The sequence below is a fragment of the Ovis aries genome, chromosome 1, assembly GCF_016772045.2.
Source record: "Ovis aries strain OAR_USU_Benz2616 breed Rambouillet chromosome 1, ARS-UI_Ramb_v3.0, whole genome shotgun sequence".
Classification (NCBI taxonomy): domain Eukaryota; kingdom Metazoa; phylum Chordata; class Mammalia; order Artiodactyla; family Bovidae; genus Ovis; species Ovis aries.
In genome coordinates this window covers 141,451,292-141,474,443 of record NC_056054.1, presented here as the reverse complement: position 1 = coordinate 141,474,443, position 23,152 = coordinate 141,451,292, and the positions used below count along the sequence as shown (strand labels likewise).

Below are 23,152 nucleotides of genomic sequence, written 5' to 3'. Positions count from 1 at the left end.
TTCAAAGTCCTAACCCATGTCTAATGTTGATTGTGTATGACTCCTAGTGGTCTGTAGTTTTTTTTTTCTATTTATTTAATTATTTTATTAGTTTTACTCCTCCACATTGTCATCTTTCTAGTGAATTATTGAAATAGTCATTTTTTTAGCTTTCTTCTTTTCAACCTTGCCTTCCCTGATCTACTCTCCATATTTCAACACAGCAATCTTTCTCAAATGGAATTCTCATCATCTTACAGCTGTCAGTGGCTCTGCTGCACTTAGAATTAAGCGATATTTCTTGACTTGGGATTCTAGGTCTTTTGTGATTGGCTCCTCTTTACCTCTTTAGCAGGATTATCCTCTGAGTCTGAATTCTTTCAGCCTACAATCCAAATAGTGCTAAAATACTCATTGGAATGGGATTCCCAGGTAGCTCAGTGGTAAATAATCCACCTGCCAAAGCAGGAGATGCAAGAGATGATGATTTGACCTCTGAGTCAGAAAGATCCATCCACTGGAGGAGGAAATGGTAACCCACTCTAGTATTCTTGCCTGGAAAAATCCCTTGGAGTGAAGAGACTGGCAGAACCTGGCAAGCTATTGTCTATTTCACAAAGAGTAGGACATGAGTGAGCAACTGAGCACACAATACCACCTTGGTTGAGATATTTAGATATATATTAAATAGCCCATGGATATTTAAATATATATTCCATAGGAGCTCCAGACTAAAGAATCTGTGTTATGCAGATAGTACCATCTTAACAAACCGACTTATAATGAACTTGTAAGGGTTAATGGGTTGTTAAAACTCTTTAATATAAAATATGCCTAGTTCCACATGCTTAGAGAACTTTATTGATTAATTTCTGTGTCATTATGTTACCTTGTATAAAGTAAGAGTTCTTGGAGCTCCCCTAGTGGTCCCAGAGTGGGTAAGACTCTGCACTTCTGATGCAGAGGGCATAGGTTCTATCCCTAGTTGGGGAACTAAGATCCCACATGCCACAAGGCCAAAAAATAAAACATAAGTAAATAAAATAGGAATTCCTTTTTTTCTCCTGTGGGAAAAATAATGATTATGAATAGATAGCCATAAAATAAATATACAATTAGGCTTAGTGAAAATTACTTTTTTAATGACCATTTGCTTTAGTTACAACTAAGAAGTCCTGACTTTTGCTTTCATTTCTTATCATAGTTAATATTAATTACTACTTTCAGGTACAGGGATTTCCAAGGAAAATGTTTCCAAATAGTTATTATCCTTTACTATTCATGCTACTGTTTCTGTTTTCCTGTCATATATGCAGCAGTCTCTGAAAATATATGGTCAATATTATGCTTTGATAATCTAGAATCATCTATCCATTTTCTGAAGTAGGAAGACTAGTATATGATCAGTGTGTATTAAACATAGGACTCAATTCTATTTTTCTGTGAAGTTTCAGGGTAATGCATTTTCTCACTCATCATTAATAATCACTCATGTCCTCCTGCATTCCTCTTGGTTCTTGTAGAGATATTCAGCTCAGTTCAGTTGCTCAGTCGTGTCTGACTCTTTGCGACCCCATGAATTGCAGCACGCCAGGCTTCCCTGTCCATCACCAACTGCCAGAGTTCACTCAGACTTACGTCCATCGAGTCCGTGATGTCATCCAGCCATCTCATCCTCTGTCGTCCCCTTCTCCTGCCCCCAATCCTTCCCAGCATCAAAGTCTTTTCCAATGAGTCAACTCTTCACATGAGGTGGCCAAAGTACTGGAGCTTCAGCTTTAGCATCATTCCTTCCAATGAACACCCAGGACTGATCTCCTTCAGAATGGGCTGGTTGGATCTCCTTGCAGTCCAAGGGACTCTCAGGAGTCTTCTCCAACACCACAGTTCAAAAGCATCAATTCTTCGGTTATCAGCTTTCTTCACAGTCCAACTCTCGCATCCATACATGACTACTGGAAAAACCATGGCCTTGACTAGATGGATCTTTGTTGGCAAAGTAATGTCTCTGCTTTTGAATATGCTATCTAGGTTGGTCATAACTTTTCTTCCAAGGAGTAAACATTTTTTTAATTTCATGGCTGCAATCACCATCTGCAATGATTTTGGAACCCCCCCAAAATGAAATCTGACACTGTTTCCACTGTTTCCCCTGTTTCCCCATCTATTTCCCATGAAGTGATGGGACCAGATGCCATGATCTTCGTTTTCTGAATGTTGAGCTTTAAGCCAACTTTTTTATTCTCCTCTTTCACTTTCATCAAGAGGCTTTTTAGTTCCTCTTCACTTTCTGCCATAAGGGTGGTGTCATCTGTATAGATATAAATATGCATTCATAGGGCTTCCCTGAGAGCCCAGTTGGTAACGAATCTGCCTGCAATGCAGGAGACTCTGGTTTGGGAGTTGGGAAGAACTGCTGAAGAAAGGATAGGCTACCCACTCCAGTACTCTTGGGCTTCCTTTGTGGCTCAGGTGGTAAAGAATTGGTGCATAACACAGGAGACCTGAGTTTGATCCCTGGGTTGGGAAGATGGCCTGGGGAAGGGAAAAGCTACCCACTCCAGTATTCTGGCCTCGAGAATTAGATGGACAGTCCATGGGGTCACAAAGAGTCAAACATAACTGAGCGACTTTGACTTTTTACCTTTAGAAAATATGCATTGCCTCTGAATCTTTCACTGTTGATTTCTTGAAAAATGAAGGCTGATGGCTGAATGCAACCAAAGAACATTTATAGATACATTGCACTTTCTTCTTATTAACTTCACTGTTTTGCCCCATATTTTGTAATAGTTTATAAAAACTTCATAGCACTAGATGTTTCCAGTTCCAATAGAGCGTTCTTTAACTCTTTTATCTTTAGTTACATTATAACTCATCTCTAATGGCACTTGTTTGTCCCTTCATGGGAAATAGATGGGGAAACAGTGGAAACAGTGTCAGACTTTATTTTTGGGGCTCCAAAATCACTGCAGATGGTGATTGCAGCCATGAAATTAAAAGATGCTTACTCCTTGGAAGGAAAGTTATGACCAACTTAGATAGCATATTCAAAAGCAGAGACATTACTTTGCCAACAAAGGTCTGTTTAGTCAAGGCTATGGTTTTTCCAGTGGTCATGTATGGGCATGAGAGTTGGACTGTGAAGAAGGCTGAGCACTGAAGAATTGATGCTTTTGAACTGTGGTGTTGGAGAAGACTCTTGAGAGTCCCTTGGACTGCAAGGAGATCCAACCTGTCCATTCTAAAGGATATCAGTTCTTGGTGTTCCTTGGAAGGATTGATGCTAAAGCTGAAACTCCAGTACTTTGGCCACCTCATGTGAAGAGTTGACTCATTGGAAAACACTCTGATCCTGGGAGGGGTTGGGGGCAGGAGGAGAAGGGGATGACAGAGGATGAGATGGCTGGATGGCATCTCCGACTCAATGGACGTGAGTCTGAGTGAACTCCGGGAGTTGGTGATGGACAGGGAGGCCTGGCGTGCTGCGATTCATGGGGTCGCAAAGAGTCGGACACGACTGAAAGACTGAACTGAACTCAACTGAATGGCACTTGTTTGGCATTTTAAAGTTTAGGATGATTGAGGAATGAACTGTTAACAATAACTCATATCAAATATAAAAAAGGTGTATTTGAAAAGGTATTATATTATATTGTTTCTGACTCATGTAACCAGTTTCACTTGAGATATGATAGAGTTTAGTCAGATCTACTTTTAAAACATATTTTGAAGTGTTTTGGAGAAAAAGGAAGAAAAAATAGGGAAGGAAATTAACAATTTGGGGGGTATTACTAATAAGGTTTTTTTTTTTTTTCTTTTGAATGTGTTGTGCTGTGTTTAGTCACTCAGTTGTGTCTGACTCTTTGTGACCCCATGGACTGTAGCCCACCAGGCTCCTCTGTCCATGGGGATTTGCTAGACAAGCATACTGGCGTGTGTTGTCATTCCCTCCTCTTTGTTTATAATATGTTTCAGTAAATAAGTTTTTTCCTGTTTCCTGCAAAAAATAACTAAAATGCAAATATTGAAGTTATAAAATAACATAAAAATCATTGTGAGGAATTTTAAAACATGTAACTATCCATAATTTCATCACTTAGGAAAAATGTTAATTTTGTCTTTTATTCATTACAGATATTTTATTAGCAAATATTTTATACTTAATGGGGAAAATGTGCCATATATTATTCTTTTGTACCTACCATTATTACATGAACATTATTGAGATTATATTTTATTGGTCATATAATAATATAATCTAATACTTAGTGGTCTATTGCCGTTTATCATTCTCCAATTGCTGAATATAATTTTTATTTCCAGTTTTCAACATTACAATTAACAATTCAATAAACATGTCCACATAATGTCTAGGTCCTATTCTATAACAACAGAATTTAATTTAGTAATACCTGGAAAGGAAATTAATGTTTCAGAGGTGATGATGTCTTTCTTTTGAAGAACATTAAGTGTATATAGTTAGAAAGGCTCAACTTTCTACACCAGTACAAGTACTATGATATATTTACCTTTCATTTTTCCATTTACTATTTTCCTTATTTCACACAAAGCAGAACTTAATTTTTATGTGCTCTCTATTAAGGTATAATGCTATATTGTTGATATAAAGAGGTCCTAGAGTTGAGATAATTGACTTTGGATACTGTCTTCTTCATTACATTTTGTATGATTCATGTCCACAGTTGAATTTTTAGATTGTTCGGTTAGATTGCTTGAACTACTCCCAAAATTTACATGCAATTGGCTTCATTTAATTTGTTCCAGAATTTCTCAGGATATCTCTCTTACTTTTTTTTTTTAAATAAGATTCTATCATATCTCTTCTAAATAGAGTGCCTATGTAAATAAGTTCAGTTAAGTTAAAATATATTAATAACATGGCAATATCACTTTACTCTTAAAAGAATCAGAAGATTTTGATGACATCACTTAATAATAATATGATAGAATTAATCAGTCTAGTTTTTATTATTGAATAGTTGTATTTGCTAACCGTTGCAGCATCCAGAAATTCAGCTTCCATAATTGATACTATTAACATTTTCATTTAAAAGTTGATTTGACTACAGGGTAGGCTTTCCTAACTATTATTTAAGCATACTAGAATCCATTCAGTTTTCTAGAGGACAATGATTCTTAATTTAAGAAGAAATGATCTTGACAATGATGAATATTTTATAAAAATACTTGTGCCTTGTGGCTGGAAGAATGATACTGGCGTGTTCATAAATACGAGGAAATGGTTGAAGCAGAGGAAGCACAAGGAACAGGATAGAAGGTCAGAGAGGAAGCAGATGATGTCTTGTAAGGTCTTAGCTATTTTAAGGATATGGGCTTTATTCTGAATGAATTGGTATACTATTAGAAGTTTTGAACAGAGAACTGACAAAATATGATTTATATTTTAACAGCTTTCCTTAGCTACTGAGTTAGGAGTAAGAAGTAGGGAAAGAAACAGGGATGGAAATTACATGACCTTTTAGAAACCCACTGCAACAAACACCAGGTACTATAATATGGGGGCACCTTGGCCCAGGTTGTTAGAAGTGGAGGTATTGAAAAGGGATAGATAAATTCTGGAGATAGATAGAGCCAAAAATTTTGTTGATGCATTGGATGTGGTTAGAGATGACTCCAGATTTTTAGCCTGAGCAACTGGCTGAATAGTTCGTCATGTCAATGTGTAGTTGCAATCTTTCAAGTGGAGAGTGGAGACCATGAACCAGGTTTTAGGGAGATCATGATTCAGACTTGAACATATTAGGGTTTGTGGCAATGTTTAGTTGGCATTGTATTTGAGGTTTAGATTTTAGGGGAGAAGTCCACACTGGAATTATATATTTGGATTTTTTCAGCATGTAGAGGTTATTGAAGCCTTAAACTGAATCTGATTGTCATCATAAGGCTCAAGAGATAGTAAATGAATAGATAAAGGGGAAAAAAAATAAAACAATTGTTGTATGTAATCATAGTTTTCCTAAATAGACCATTGGGGAAAACAGGCCTTGGAAAAATATTTACACTATTCTACATTCTGTGCCACTATTATTTAATCCCATAATCTGATATGAATTTATACTAAATGTTAACATGAAGGAGTTGTAAAAAATGGTAAGATTTAGAATATTATTAAATTTAGTCAAATTGTTTCCCTCTAACTTCTGCATTAATTTTGAAGTAATGAAGTAATTTTCAAAATTATTGTTTTTATTCTTGCCTTCCTAACTTTCCTATGTGCAAAATAATTCTATCTGTAGTATCTGAGTCAGTGCATCCTTCCCCAGCTCAGGCAGAAATGAATATTGAAGATCCACTCAGCTCGCTCAGTTAACCACCTTCCCTCCCCCTACTTTAGCCCTCACCTCTGTAACAGATCTCACTATAACTGAAAACATCCCTGGTACAATGACTGGCTATCCCTCTACTACAATTATCAAAGATAGAGAGAATCTTTAGTTTCTTGTTATTTGTCCCTAAAATTTAATCCATACTTTTTGTGTGTGGCTGAGAATACTATGTGAATTTTTCCCCCTTTTTCATTTTTAGATGTTGACTGTAACAGTGCAAGACTAACATAAATATACCCAGTATTATTTAGTTGGTTTGTAGCTATAGCCTAATATTGCTAAAGTGCTTTCAAATATATTTTCTCATTGATAGCTCATAAAATCTTTGTGAAGGAGGAAACCATCATTCATATACTTTGAAAAATTGAGGCTCTAATTGGTCCTGTTTGAGATAGAGAGCTGCTTAATGTGAAATAAGAACCCAGGTTTTTGGTTTCTAATACTAAACATATATGTGAGTTTATGTGGATGCATGCACACATATACATTTGTGAATGTGTACATATTTCAGTATATTTCAATGTGAATGTAACTCCTTGTGGCAAGACAGATGGTAGTATGTATAATGAAATGTGTCAAAAGAAAAGTTTACATATGGTATCTGCTTATAAGAAAAAACAAAATGTGAACAATTATCTATAAAGCAATTGATCATTTTTCATTAGAATTCAAATGAATTGAGATCTTGTTAGATGGCAAATTTTGTTCAGGTTTTAAAAGCTCAACTGTTAGTAGTTTATATTACTCTGTAATCTTATATTAGTAAACCTATTAAGTCATGAAATGCAAAATAATTATTTAGGAGATGCAGAATTCATAAAATAACCAATTATGTAATTTATACTATTAAAAGCAATATTTACAGATATGTGCTTAAAAAGCAACAGATGTTATCAGCTGTAACTATAAACAAACCATCTTTACAGAGTTACCTATGAAAATGTAGCCATTCACTTGAAAATTCTGATAATTCAAGAATAGTATTCAACCTATATTTAACTTTCATTTATGTGAAATAAAAGTACAACATGTGATTTTATTCAACTCTGTTATACAACTCTCCCTCTTTGAAAATGACCAGTTGCTTTATATTAACAGTTAATCATGTGTCTTCTACAACTGACTGACTTTTGAGACCACTTGTACCTTTGAGAGGGGAAGTCATAATATTTTCTTTCAAGGGTCTTTTTATGCTGTGAATGAATCTAATGTCTTTGAAGAGTGGCAGTGTCTTACAAAGTTGAAAAAAGAGAAGAACTCTAAACTTGGCTCCTCAAATTTAATCTAATACAAATAGGACTTCTTGTTCAGTTTTGTGTAAACAGAACTACATATGTAATTAGTATTGAGCACCATATGAAATACATCAGGAATGTGTTTTTATATGTTCTTCTCATGGATATCAGGAGAATTTTGTTTACAAATATATATTTTAATATAACTTTCTACTACTGACTGCAGTGTCTTAATATATTTCACATATGTTTATTTCTTCATGTGTTCTAATAATATTTTTTCCAAAATGTTGAATTTGATGTTTTGAACTCTGCTTGGCCTATACCCTTGTTAGTTTAAAAATGTTTAGTACTATTTGATTTATTATATACATAATAAATATGCTAGCTCCATGCCTAACACTCAATTTAAATTCAAAAGATGTTTGCCTGCAGGAAGAAAGAATGAACTCTTGAAAATTCTCTAAAAATATCCTCATCTTGAGAATGCTTATAGCTCTAGAATTTCAAAAACACTTTGTCCCTAATTAGTTTTGGACATTAGGTTTTTAGCTTGGGTAGCAGGTCCCTCCTATTTCCATATTATTTCATTTTATTGGAATTTTACTTTGCTGTGTTTATGCATTTGTGAAATATGGATAAGTAATATTATGATATCATTTGTTTTTCAGTCCTAAGTCATGTCTGACTCTGTGATCCCCTGGACTGAAGCATGCCAGGCCTCTCTGTCCTTCACTGTCTCCCACAGTTTGCTCAAACTTACATCCATTGAGTCAGTAATGCTATCCAACTATCTCACCCTCTGTTGCTCCCTTCTTCTCTTGCCCTCAATCTTTCCCAGCATAAGGATCCTTCGCAATGAGTCAGCTCTTTATATCTGGTGACCAAAGTATTGGAGCTTTAGCTACATCATCAGTCCTTCTAATGAATAATCAGGGTTGATTTCCTTAATATTACCTTGAGACTGTATGATTTATATACAAAAACATGTCAGTTGTGGGTAAGGATCACATCCTTTTGACTGTGGAGGGAAATGATAGCTATTGGTTGATTTGGTAAAGGATTTGAGATATAATTGAAAATAAAATAAAATGTTACTAGATTTCTATCTGGATATTTATTTACCAATATACTTTGTATATAAATCAATAATAGATCATCCAAATTTAGATAATAGATTCCAAATAAATTATATGTAGGTCAGTTTGGTTCAGTTTAGTCACTCAGTCTTATCCAACTCTTTGTGACCCCATGAACTGCAGGCAGGCCAGGCCTCCCTGTCCATCATGACTCCTGGAGCCTACCCGAACTCATGTCCATTGAGTTGGTGATGCCATCCAACCATCTCATCCTCTGTCATCCCCTTCTACTCCTGCCCTCAATCTTTCCCAGCATCAGGGTCTTTTCAAATGAGTCAGCTCTTCGCCTCAGGTGGCCAAAGTATTGGAGTTTCAACTTCAACATCAGTCCTTCCAATGAATACCTAGGACTGATCTCCTTTAGGATGGACTGGTTGGATCTCCTTGCAGTCCAAGGGACTCTCAAGAGTCTTCTGCAACACCACAGTTCAAAAGCATCAAATCTTCAGTGCTGAGCTTTCTTTATAGTCCAACTCTCATATTCATACATGACCACTGGAAAAGCCATAGCTTTGACTAGATATACCTTTGTTGGCAAAGTAATATCTCTGCTTTTGAATATGCTGTCTAGATTGGTCATAACTTTCCTTCCAAGGAATAAGCGTCTTTTAATTTCATGGCTACAGTCACCATCTACAGTGATTTTGGAGCCCCCCAAAATAGTCAACCACTGTTTCTCCATCTATTTGCCCTGAAGTGATGGGACTGGATGCCATGATCTTCATTTTCTGAATGTTGAGCTTTAAGCCAACTTTTTCATTCTCCTCTTTCACTTTCAACAAGAGGCTCTTTAGTTCTTTGCTTTCTGCCATAAGGGTGGTGCCATCTGCATATCTGAGGTTATTGACATTTCTCCTGGCAATCTTTATTCCAGCTTGTGCTTCCTCCAGCCCAGCATTTCTCATGATGTACTCTACATATAAGTTAAATAAGCAAGGTGACAATATACAGCCTTGATATACTCCTTTTCCTATTTAGAACCAATCTGTTGTTCCATGTCCAGTTCTAACTGTTGCTTCCTGACCTGCATACAGATTTCTCAAGAGGCAGGGCAGGTGGCCTGGTATTCTCACCTCTTTCAGAATTTTCCATAGTTTATTGTGATCCACACAGTCAAAGGCTTTAGTATAGTCAATAAAGCGGAAATAGATGTTTTTCTGGAACTCTCTTTCTGTTTCAATGATCCAGAGGATGTTGGCAATTTGATCTCTGGTTCCTCTGCCTTTTCTAAAACCAGCAGGTCACGCCCTAATAATTTTGTAAAAATTCATTGTCTAAAATACATCAGTGCTGCTCCACTTATCACTTTGTCATGTAAAGGTAATCACTAGCAATGGAATCATCTTTAAGCTAGGCAAAAGGCTAGGTTACTAAAGTGTACACAGCCTTTTGTAGGACCTAGATTTTAAGGAAACAAAAGACCAAGCAGTCCCTTGAGTCCCAGTGTTAAGTATGTTCCTGTGATTAGTATAAGAAAGGGGAAAGTTTGTAAAGAGATTACAATGAAGAGTATATTATTTTTCTATCCTATTGACACCAGATATTAGGTCGTGGATTCTAAGGAGTCTTGGAAGAACAGCTTGGTAATTTAAAGATGTCACAGGTTTCCTTAAATAAAGGAAAGGTGCTGGATCAACATTCTCTCCTTTTTTCTGTTGAGCCTGATGGATGAATAGTTCTTTGCCTTTCTGTAACCCCAGGTAATGTAAGTGGCCACTCAAAGTCTCACAGAAAGATGAGAATTTATGATATTAATGTTTGCATGAATGAGTACTTTGAGGGCAATAATGTTGCCATCATTCTGGAGGTGGGAGAGGATTGCTGGGCATAAGCCTAAGTTGAGGTTTCTTCCCCTAGGTTTTCTTAAACCACTATATGTTAACACATCTTTATGTAAAAAGAGTAAATTTAGGAAGTTAATAATACAACACCATAAATGAAAGGTGAAAATAGGAACATTCAAGTCTGGATTGAGTCTAATCTTAGACACAAACTCTGGGATTTGAGCAAGAATTCTCAGGTGGCTGAAATAAATGAAGAAAACAGGAACAGTGTCAGTTAGAATATTGGAAGGAACCCAATATCCAGTCAATTAATGATGTGATTAATGTTGCAGGACATGTTATTGTGATATATTTTACATCAGAGTTCTAAATATATTTGATAATTTCCAATCATCTACTCTGCCATCATTTTATAAAATATTCATGTTTGAAAGATTCATTTCACCATACATACTGGTCTGTTCTGAAATTTTGAATCCATTAGTTAGGATGGTTTGAATAATCTTTTTTTTTCATATTTTCTAGTATAAACCTCCTCTAAACTAAGAAATAGGTCTAGACTCCAAAATAATACATTTTAAAAGTCTATGTTTTCTAGAATCTAAATGTCTGCTTTGGAGTTAAATTTGATTTCAATTCACAAATGAAATTTTGAATGTGGGAAATATTTAGATTTTAAAAGTATTTATTATTTTGTAGGTTTCAGAATTTTTTTGTCAATATTCAATTTCAAAGAAAATTAAACTATTTAAAATGATGGTTTAAAATATAAGTTCAAAATATTTGATACATAAGTAACTAGCATACCAGTTTAATATTATTTTATAAATTGTAGTTTACATTCTTAATTCTACAATTATGACAGTTCAAGATGTATCATTCTTATAGTGAGTCATATAGAAGAAGGCATTTATAGTATAAGGCTCACTTTAAACCCATGTATTATGATGTATAGAGCTATCATTTTAATGAAGGCTAAAAATAATAAAGTTTAGATTTAAAGAGATTCAAGCAAAATTTAAGTAAAGAGATTTGCATACATAAAGAATTATCAACTGCTTCTTCTTAAATGAGAACTTCACATTTTCACGAAAATAAGTCTTTATGTTTAAGAGTTTTGTTTCTTCTTTACTAGTAAAGAAATTGGATGACCATCATTGGAAAAAAAGCTAAAATTGAGGAGTGACTATGCCAACACAATATCAGAAAACTAAAGGACCTGTTTTATTCCCCAAGTGAATTAAAATGCCAGAGTATATTAATATAGAAATATAATTTTTCCACAGTCCTGTTACCCTCTGAAAGAGTATCTGAAGCAAATTGAGGATCCCTATCTATTTATAAGAGCATAAGAAAATTGATTCTGGAAGATAATTGCCTCTTTATCAATATGCTCTGTTGGTCACGTGATGCAAAAAACCAACTCATTGGAAAAGGCTGATGGTGGGAAAGATTGAAGGCAAATGGAGAAGGGGGCAGCAAAGTATGAGGATATGAGATGATCAGATAGCATCACCGACTTAATGGACATGAATGTGAGCAGACTCTGGGAGATAGTGAAGGACAGGAGAGTCTGGCTTTAGTACACAGGGTCACAATGAGTTGGACATGACTTAGTGACAAAATAACAATAGATTAAAGAATAGTTTTATCATGGATAATATAGTTAATGACTGTGATGCTATGTGTTCAATATAAAACATGATTATTTTAAAATTAAAAACTTTTAAATTGTTTATAAAATCAGCTTTTGCTTTGAAACTAAAAGTCGCTCAGTCATGTCTGACTCTTTATGACCCTATGGACTATACAGTCCATGGAATTCTCCAGGCCAGAATACTGGAGTAGGTAGCATTTCCCTTCTCCAGGGTATCTTCCCAACCCAGGGATCAAACCCAGATCTCCTGCATTGCAGGCAGATTCTTTACCAGCTGAGCCACATGGGAAGACCTTGTGCTTTACTGTCAATAAAAATGTGTTAATTACTTACTCAGATTGATTATTTTTAATTGAACTCTTAATCTTGATCACTGTGGCAATTTGTTTTAGGTGAATACTTTGAGAAAGAAATTCATTCAGATCGCATCATGATTTTCAGGTACAGATAATTTATTAATAATAATAGTTTGACATACTTTTCAAGTGTTCTTGACCACTCTTAGAGTTGATGATACATAGATTAGTGGATAGGATGCTAGCAGTTACTTATTAATCAGAGTAAATCTGGTATTGAAATGTAACATACATGAATATAACATGAAACTTTGAGTAAATCAACTTGTGACTCCACATATTCTCAATTATAAAATAACAGTGTCAAATTCCACAATCATTCAACCTCATCTCAATTCTTTTATAATCATTTTGGGAAACTGTGATTTTGTTGAAAAAGATATTGGCATGTAAAATAAAGAATTTAGAATGTCTTCCACAAAAGCTTTTAATTTAGCTCAAGGCAAACATTGAATATACACATAAAATAGTGTTCACTATTTGTGTTAAATCTAGAGACTCAAATCTTGTATGTCCCGGAAGTGTATGGACTTATGACTCATGGATTGTCACATTTTGAACCAGAGTAATGTTTTGTAGGAACTGGTAGCCGCAGAAATGTTCCCTGTGGTCTCTGGATGGAAGAAGCAATCAAACAACTGGGTCCTAATAGTTTTCTAAAAAACAAATCAGGCAGCCTCATTAGCAAGGCTGATGGTTGCCTTTTACATTATCTTTAGAATGAACAAAACCCTGGGGCCTGATTGGCAGCTTCTTTACCTCCCTCCACTTCAAGGCTTTCCACAATACAATTCCCAAAAGCCCTGAATGTACTCCTCATGCAGAAAGATTGCTGGAAAACCCTTTGCAAGCCTTACACAGAAAAAGACAAGAGTTGTAAAACCATTAACTGGTCATAACTAAAGTATTAGGAATATAGTGAAACTCTCCTTCACCAAACTGAAAAGCCATATAAAACTTTTTATATGCTTGTAGATAAGATCGTTTTTATTTATGACATATGAATTCAAGTCTTTCAAGGAGAAAATTCAGTCAAGTGAGATCCATTGGTAGTTGGAGTTCAAAGTCAGTGAGCAAATGGAAATCACTGCAGCATCTCTTTCATTTCCCTGGTGGACATTAGACCACTCAAAATGTGTCACATAATTTACAGTCCCTTGATAGTGATTGAATATACACATTGAGAGTGCACTGGCAGAACACTTAAGGAAGATTGAGTGCAGGAGGACCTGCCTATGTTATTTTTGGCTCTACCCTGGGTTTTGGTTTTAATTCTCTTTTCTTGAGATTAATTTTGGTTTGGTTCTTCCATCCTATCCAAACAAAAGCTTTGGGAAAAGAGATTAGCAGCAACAAAGACAGCGTGATTTTTAGTTTCAGAGACATTATGATGAAATGGCAGCAGAAGAAAATAAAACTTACAATTTACCATAAAAAAATTTTAAACTGCAAGAATACTAGAATTAAGGAATCAGTGAGAAAGATAACATTTGAGCTAGTTCCTAAATGTACAGTAGGATTTTCCAAGTTTTAAGTTAATATTTCTACTTTTGTATTTAACACATCCATTAACGTTTGGGGAAATGAGATAATTTTGTAGTTAACGTAGAGATGTAAAAATTGTTTTAACACTATTAACTACAAATCTCTAGATTTCATGTGTGTTCTAATACAACTTAAATTCTTAGGCATATTTTATAAAAAGTCGTTCTTTAAATGGTTTCTTTATCATGCAACATGGACTCTTCCTTTGCAGTAACTTTGAATATTTCAGAGGCTACAGATCAAAGTAGTAAGGATTTCACTCTACCCTCCCCTTTCCCACCATGTCCACCTGTCTGTTCTCAAAATCTGTATCTCTGTTTCTGCCCTGGAAATAGGTTCATGTGTACCATTTTTTCTAGGGAGATCAAAGAGAGAGGGGATATACATGTGTCCATATAGCTGATTCACTTTGTTGTACAGCAGAAAGTAACACAGCATTGTGAAGCGATAATATTCCAATAAAAAGAGGAGGAAAAAAAAGTAGTAAGAATTTCAACTTGATTTTGTAAAGATTTCCAAGTATTACAAACATGTAATAGGAAATCAGGACCTGACGAACATGGCTGTTTGAAGAACAGTTTTTGCTTTATTTTTCCCTCCACATTCCTTCTTTGCCCTGTCGCTCTCCCTCTTATTTTTTCTTGCAGTGTATAATATCCAGAGATTGTCCATCTGACCTCTATTTTCTCGCACATTTAAGTCAAATGATGTCCCACTCACTGAGACCAAGATGGCTTTTTCTGACTGCAAAGTTTTACTTTAATAAATTGCATTTTTCATTTTATTGAGACAAAGACAGTGAAAACAACAATAGATAGCAATAAAGTGTTCATCAGTAAATATATCCCATGTTGAGACTAAATGAAAACATTTGCAAGCAATTTAATTAATGACAACTCAAATTGATTTGGATATTTACAAGGAAAACTGCCTCTTCTAAGATATTTATAGACCTCTCAGTTTCAGCAGTTTCAAGAATACTATATAGAGAGTTTCTTTCTTTCTTTTTTTAAGAAAACAGTATTCCTTTTTCCTTTTCTGCTATTTAATAGGTTGATAATAAGGTATAGAAAGGTAAATTTTTGCCTCTGAATTTAAGAGAAAACAGGATGAAAACACAGACTGTTAAGATCATGAGTTTACAAAAGCTGTGTTATTTTGCTTACCTATTTATTTTCTCCATCTTATCTTTTTGAAATCTTGCTATTTTTCTTTCTAAATCAATCTTTATTTTTCCTTCTACACAAGCTTTCTGTGATTCTCTTTTGTGTTAAACTTCTGTCTCCAAACCAAACCATATACAGCATTGTGTGTGGCATAATTGTTGTTGTTCAGTCGCTCAATCATGTCTGTTTGCGACCCCATGGACTGCAGCATGCGAAGCTTTCCTGTCCTTCACCATATCCCAGAGTTTGCTCAAACTCATGTCCATTGAGTCGGTGATTCATCTAACCAGCTGATCCTCTGTTGACCCCTTCTCCCCCTGCCCTCAATATTTCCCAGTATCAGGGTCTTTTCCAATAAGTTGGCTCTTTGCATCAGGTGGCCAAAGTATTGGCGCTTCCGCTTCAACCAGAGATGGACATAGTTGTTGTTTAGTGGCTAAGTGGTGTCTGACTCTTTTGTGACCTCATGGACTGTAGCCCAGTAGGTTCCTCTGGGATTTCCCGGCAAGAATGCTGCAGTGGGTTTCCATTTCCTCCTCCAGGGGATCTTTTTGACCCAGAGACCAAACGTGAGTCTCCTGTATTAGCAGGTGGGTCTTTAGCACTGAGCCACCAGGGGAGCCTTATGTAAGAAAGTAGCATATTGATTAACTTTGTACATACTTACTTTCTTTCCATAACACCTTGGTGTTCCCATGGTAGTTAGAAGGCATCGTCTGTGGTATTAGTCAGTAGAGATTTGGGAGTCTGTGTGTGCTACTCATACAGAATTCATAATAATTAAAAAATGAGTCTAGAAAGTTCTCAGAAAATGTCATCCCCTTATCTTTAAAAAAACAAAAAACAAAAAACAAATATCTCCTTTTTAATCATGTTCACCTTGCCTTGGTGAAATATGACATTACACATTACCATATTTAATAAAACATTAATGTATATATAATACATTCTATAAATTTGAAAAATTATCCCTCTTTCCCTTTCTCCTATGTTTGGAAAAACTGTGCTACCTTATTTGTAGAGATTTGCAGTAAAAGTCAAAGATAGTGTAGATTTTAAACTAAGTCAGTATTTTTCACATCTATTTCCTGTGATGTACATTGAACAGATTGGCTCTTTGCATAAAGCTGTGATGATGAGCCAAAGGGGAAGCATGCAAAAGTGTATGCAGAAGCATACAGATCCTAAAAATAATATAAAACATCTGTAAAAGAAAAGGAAAGCTCAGATAAAACAAAAACCTGTATATTATAAACTATTTTATATCTATCTAAAAAGAAGAAAATAAAAATGAGAAATAAGTTATAGCTATTTTTAGGACAATGATTTGAGATTTGTCAATGATGTCAATTTTTTTGAATGGAAAACACTGAAGTGACAAGCGACTCTGTTTTTGTCAAATCCTGCTTTCCACTAAGATGCTTTATCACTCTCTGATTACTCAGACCTTCTTCTCTAACTTATTATGAAATATGGACAGTTTCAGGGAGAAACTAGAGGCAAAGTAATAATAGCACATTAGATAAAAGGTCTGAGCAAGCTTCCAAAAATTTTATCGAGTAAAACTTCAGTTAACTCTGATTGAATCAGTTCACAAATTTCAAATGTACAAATGAACATTTTATTTTTTAATTTTTGCATGTTTTTTGAAGTATAGTTGATTTACAATGATGTGTTAATTTCTATAGTGCAGCAAAGTAATTCAGTTATACATATATATGCATTCTTTTTATATTCTTTGTCATGTTTTATCATAGTTCTAAATATAGTTAAATATGATAAAACTTAAATATAGTTCTCTGTGCTGTACAGCAGGGCCTTGTTGTTTATCCATTCTATATATAAAAACTGACATATTTTTAACCACAAATGAACATTTTTATACTAGACTACTTCTAATAATCCAAAACCTATACACTATATTCACAGTCTTTGTTAATATTATAATACTGTAAAAATATGAATCAGGGTTCATGAAGCAGAATCTAAATGCAGCAAGAAAATCAAATACAAAAGTAAAATGTGGAACACAATAGTACATATTACTATGGCAACACCTGGTTTTCAGTAAGAAATCAGTGACCTCTGGGATTTTTCTGAGCACCCACATGCTTTTGTTCTCTCACTCACTGAATCAATAAATATTTACTGAGTATGTATTACTCTAGATGATGCAAACTGGTCCTGGTTCCATGCTCTTGTTTTGAGATGGTAAATGTATTAGCAAAGTATTAATAGCAGGGGAAAATCATCCAAGAGCTAAAATTATTTTTCAGTTATTCTTTCTGTAGTACCCATGAAGTGAAGGAGGCAGTGTTATTGTCATGTAATGTGATTTGCATTGAGCTTCCTAAAGGCAGGGAATTTAATTTATTTCAAAGATCTTTGGGAGAGAATGCCTCACTCTCAACTTAGTGGCACACCGTATTTTTTCATTCTGTCTAAATACAACTTGCTTCTTGTAATAGTAATCAGAAACAGAATAAAACAGAAAGTTCATGGTCAGATTGAATTTGGGCATAGTCATGCCACAGGCAATTTGGTGGCTACACATTATAGCAGTATTTTAGAATTTGTATAAAGAACTATTATATGTGTTCATAAGTTCTAAAATTTAAAATTTCACAGGGAAAAATGGTTGAATAAGAGTTACATATAACCCCATTAGCCTGAATTTTTGTTGGGAACAGGGATTGAATGTGTTCTAATCAAAATACCATTATTCACCTCTTCCTGTCTCCTTTGCTACTGATTGGCAATTTTCTCTTCTGGATGCTGAAAATCACCTACTGAGTCCTATGAAGGACTGTTAGGGGGCCACAGGCATGATTTATTGGGTCTGCTACCCACTATTTCATACTTTTCATCTCTGTTAGCATAAGTGATCTTTTCAGACAGCACTGAGGGTTATTAAATACTCAGATCTCTGCAACTACAGGTAAAAGCCATGCAGGTATAATTGAGGTGAAATAGTAGGTTATGGACAGAGACCTCCACCTGGAACATTTTGGATCTGAAGAGCTTTTTGGATTCCTAAATGGTAACTTTCAAGGCTTTGTGATTAACATATGCCACACACACACAGACACAAACACACAAGTTACATAAAGGTTTCCATCCTAGAAATAAAAGTACAAAATAATATTTGTGATAAATCAGAAAATTCAAAGCTCAGTAAACACTTTCATTAATAAACATAATATTCCAGGTACTCTTCAGATCAGTTCAGTCACTTAGATGTGTCCAACTCCCTGTGACCCCACAGACTCTTTAGATAGCTAACTTTATTTTCACAACAACCCTATTTTAGGTAATAGCGTCACCATCATCTACAGATGAGGAAACTAGGAAACAGGGAGATTAAGTGTTATGGCTAAGGATACACAACTCTTGTTAGATTATTTAAACAAGGAAATCATTAGACTGAGGTGGCTTTAAAGCCTAGATAAGTAAACCCAAACCTAAGCCTGAAATGCCTCAAGGTTAGGAAATCAAAACCTCAAAACAGTCAATCATAAGTAGCCAATTTGTTTGTTGTTTCAGTCATGTCCGACTCTTTGAGACTCCATGGACTATAGCCCTCCAGGGTTCTCTGTCCATGGGATTTTCCCAGGCAAGAATATTGGAGTGAATTGTCATTTCCTTCTCCAAGCTCTTACTGACCCAGGGATTGAACTTCAGTGTGCTGCTTGTCAGGCAAATTCTTTACCACTGACCACTTGGGAAGCCCTAAGTAAACAATTAGTCTTTCCCAAATAAGGAATCCACTAAAGCCATAGAGTCCCTTGGACTGCAAGGAGATCCAACTAGTCCATCCTAAAGGAGATCAGTCTTGGGTGTTCATTGGAAGGACTGATGTTGAAGCTGAAATTCCAATACTTTGGCCACCTGATGAGAAGAGCTGACTCATTTGAAAAGGCCCTGATGCTGGGAGAGATTGAGGGCAGGAGGAGAAGGGGACAACAGAGGATGAGACGGTTGGATGGCAATCACCAATTCAATGGACATGAGTTTGGGTAGGCTCTTGGAGTTGGTGATAGACAGGGAGGCCTGGCATGCTGCAATTAATGGGGTCATAAAGAGTTGGACATGACTGAGCGACTGAACTGACCTGAACTGAATCTGATCCCAAATTGTGTATGCCTAATTTCCACAGCCTGACAGTTCAACCTTACAGTAAAATTTGTCTCTTTATATTAAGTGGCAATAACAAATACTCTACTTAAAAAATGTGCAGATTACTTGGTTGAAAATGAAGGATAATTTGAATTTCCATAAAATCTTGTGGATATAGCTACAATATTCAAGACCTTGAGTAGAGTTAAATGAAATAAAAAGTTATATTTAAGAGAGAAGATTCTAATTTAAACTATAAAAGAAGGAAATCATTGGGAAAAATTTAACAGAAATGGGAAAGTTCACACTAGAAGTTCATCAAGTAAACATTTATCTATCTCAGGAACAAATTATACCAGAACACAGAAAAGGCAAAAAGAGTAACAAGATACTAAATTGGCTACAATCAGAGACCTGAAAGTCAAGTGGAAAAGCCACAAAGAGTGGAATCTAAGCCATAACCTGAAGGAAAAAATAGCACAATGAGAAAGACATGGCAAAAAGCTAAATGAGAAAGATGATGCAACCATAACTAAGGCCTAGTCATAGCACATACATCCACACCACAACCAAAGAATCAACAATAACAAATTATCTAGCTGCTAAAATTACTTAGTGTACAGCCTCAATTATTTATACCCTAATTTAAGAATGATCGTATTTGCAGTGAATTTTCATTGAAATTTACTTTGACTTAGCAAAACTTTTGTCATCATAAGAAAAAAAATAAGATAGACATTTAAGCAAAGAACTTTCTCTAAATATTCTAGGAAATCTATTTAAGAACTAACAGTTGGTATGTAAATTGCAAATTAGAAGTGAATGAACTACTTAATTAACAGATTCTCATTTGTTAAGCTAAAGTCAAGTGATACATTTAATGAAAAGCACAGCTATTCTGCAGCAGGAAACTGAATCTTTATGTTAAATCAAAACCTAATCAATGAATATTGCTGTATATATCTGATTATATGCTTCCTGATTTTGCTAAAATACTAAACATTTTATTCTGATCTTACATTGTAACAATTGAATAGCAAGGATGGCTGTCCATGATTCAAATCCAATCATCTCTAAATCTTAATCTCTAAAGTCATTGTTAAATAGAAGCCACTGATTCAGGGATCCATAGTTGAATCAGTGACATTTAATCAATATCAAAATTTAAGTATTTAACCGGGCATTCTCCAGTACGTTCATGTCAAGTATACATCTTGAAAAATGTCTCTTCTATATTTTACTTTTGAATCTTGGATTTGAAATCTTTGGGACTCTACAGGTTTTAGGCATGAGACTTTGCCTGGGGGAACAGGGGAAGGAGAGTGAGAATTTAGGTAACTATATAGACATGATGCTCCTGGTTTGTTTTTCCTCAGCTAACATTTATCTCTTTGGCGTGATAAAGGGCAGATCAACGTTGATTGTAAAAACAAACACAATTAGCACTGAAGCAGCATATGTTAACACTGCTACAGCCTGATGATGAATGAGCTGTAAGTGACGCCAACACCTGTTCTTGACGATGATGCGTAACACCCAATCCCAGGGGAGTAATGAGCGTGCAGACACATTGGTGCACATTTCACCAATTACAGTGGTTTATGGAGGAGTTATGGTAGCATTCTCTCTCTCTCTCTCTCTCTTTCAATCTCTTCTCTGAGTCCTTGTTTGTTTGTTTATTCACTCGTTCATTCGTGGCTTCACAGTTAGCATTGAGCTATGTAGATATATTCAGATATAGGTGATATTAGCTACATGGGGCAATAGTAGGTTACCCCAAGTCCTGAGTGACTACAAGTGTGCTTCTATGCTATAATAATCCCTTTTAAATTGCCATTGCTAAATCATATATTTTGGGCCTGGTATTGATTGACATTATTAGGCATCTCAACCAGACTGACTCTGAGAATGTCTGAAAGTGTTATTATTCAGTTGCAATGTTTTACAAAGACAATGTAATAAGAAAACAAGAGTAGTGGAACATATGGGATGGTGTGTTCTATATTAATATACAAAGTTGTTAGCATAAGTATGATATTTCTATGTAACATGTCAAATTATAAAATATAGTTTTGATATTTATCTTGCAGTATTGTTTCAGCAAAGAACAAATAATGTTGTACCTATGTGGAGCTTCAATACCGTGGAGTGATCTTGTTATGACATATATGGTTTTATGTTCCATAAGAAAATGTTATTAATATGACTAAGTAATATGAATTACTTATTCTGTCCTCAATTTTTACCTCATTTTATTTCTTATCATCTCCTTTCTCTTTTCTTCAAAACCTAGACAAAATTTTCTTTCCTGTACTAAACAGAATTCCTTTACCTTGTAATTAGATCATCCCAACCTGCAGGTATTATTAGCTGACACATTTGCTCTATCTATAAACATATTCAGAGCCTTCCACTCTTAATGACAGTTTTTTTTTCCAATTCTTACTCCTACATTATGATTTTTTAAAAAAGTTGTATTGAAGTATAACTGATTTACAATGTCGTATTGATTTCTGCAATACAGCAAAGTTGCTGCTCTACAGCAAAGTGACTCATATATATGTATCTCTCCATCTTTTTTTATATTCTTTCCCATTATGGCTTAATTATAGGATACTGATATAGTTTCTTATTCTATATAGTAGGACTTTGTTGTTTTTCCAGCCTATATATACTAGCTTGATAAGATATTCTTTTAACTAGCCAATTTCTTAAAAAATTTTCAAATCCATTGCTCTTATGTACTTATTTTTTTTTTGTTTTTTTACCTCACTGAAGTTATTATGGAGATGTCAATATTTCAGGTTACCACAAAATTTACCCTCTCAAAACCCATGACCATTGGCTATTACCGTGTCTCTTTATAATCTTAAATATTACCTTTCTTAATGTCCAGATGGTAGGTTCCATGAAAATAAGGACTGTATCTGCTTTATTTTCTAAAGATGCTTGATAAACGGATGAGAACACAGTGTAGCCTCTGGAGCTAGACTCCCTAGGTTCAAAACCCTTTATTTCCTTGTCATAGCTGAATGACCGTGGTGAAATTTCTAACCTCTTTGTTTTAGTTGCTACATTTATAAAATGGCAAATTATAATATACAATTCATAAAAGCCATTGTGAGGAAAACTATAAAATTTATATGTGTAACAAGTGTGGGAATAGCTTACCACTTAGTAAATGTCCTATGTATCTCAGCTACTCTTAGCATTATTTAGCTCTAATTTTTGTCACCTCTCTAGTCCCAGAAATTAGCACTGTCTGATACATATTCACTTTCAACCAATATTTTGTGGATGCATAAATGAAATGAATTAATGAATGCTGCATTTAACACAGCTGAAATTACTACATTTTAAAAACATTCATCTCCTTTGACTTTCACATCGCTGAAACACCACTAACCCAAAATATTGTCTTTATTCATGAAACAGAATTCCATTTCCAACTCCTCCATTAGTAGAAAAGCCACTCTGCAAGTTTCATCCAGGCAGAAGAGAAGATAGAAGAAAAAAGAAAGAAAGATAATGCTAAGTCATGTCTGACTCTTGGTGGTCCCATGAACTGTAGCCCGCCAGGCTCCTCTTCCATGGGATTCTCCAGGCAAGAATACTGAAGTGTGTTCTTCAGGGGAACTTCCTGACCCAGGAGTTGAACCCAGGTTTCCCGCATTGCTGACAGATGCTTAAACGTGAGATGAATTCACTACTGAAATGACTTATCCTCCCATCTTCCTTTTTTATAACACTAAAATCCATTCTCTCCACAGCAGCCAAAACAATCATCTAAAAATATAAGACAGA

At 35.1% G+C, this 23,152-nt stretch overlaps 1 protein-coding gene across 3 annotated transcripts in view; it reads left to right on the top strand.

The window, feature by feature from the left end:
* The window catches only part of LOC121816219 (uncharacterized), a 761,897-nt gene that overhangs the window by 406,948 nt on the left and 331,797 nt on the right, over window positions 1-23,152 (top strand). Inside the window, exon 4 of one of the 3 annotated variants that reach the window (XM_060416217.1) lies at window positions 12,558-12,606. The exons of the other annotated variants lie outside the window; for them this stretch is intronic. Coding sequence (XP_060272200.1) covers window positions 12,558-12,606 — 49 coding nt within the window. The remainder of the gene's footprint in view (window positions 1-12,557; window positions 12,607-23,152) is intronic. 3 annotated transcript variants of the gene reach the window in all.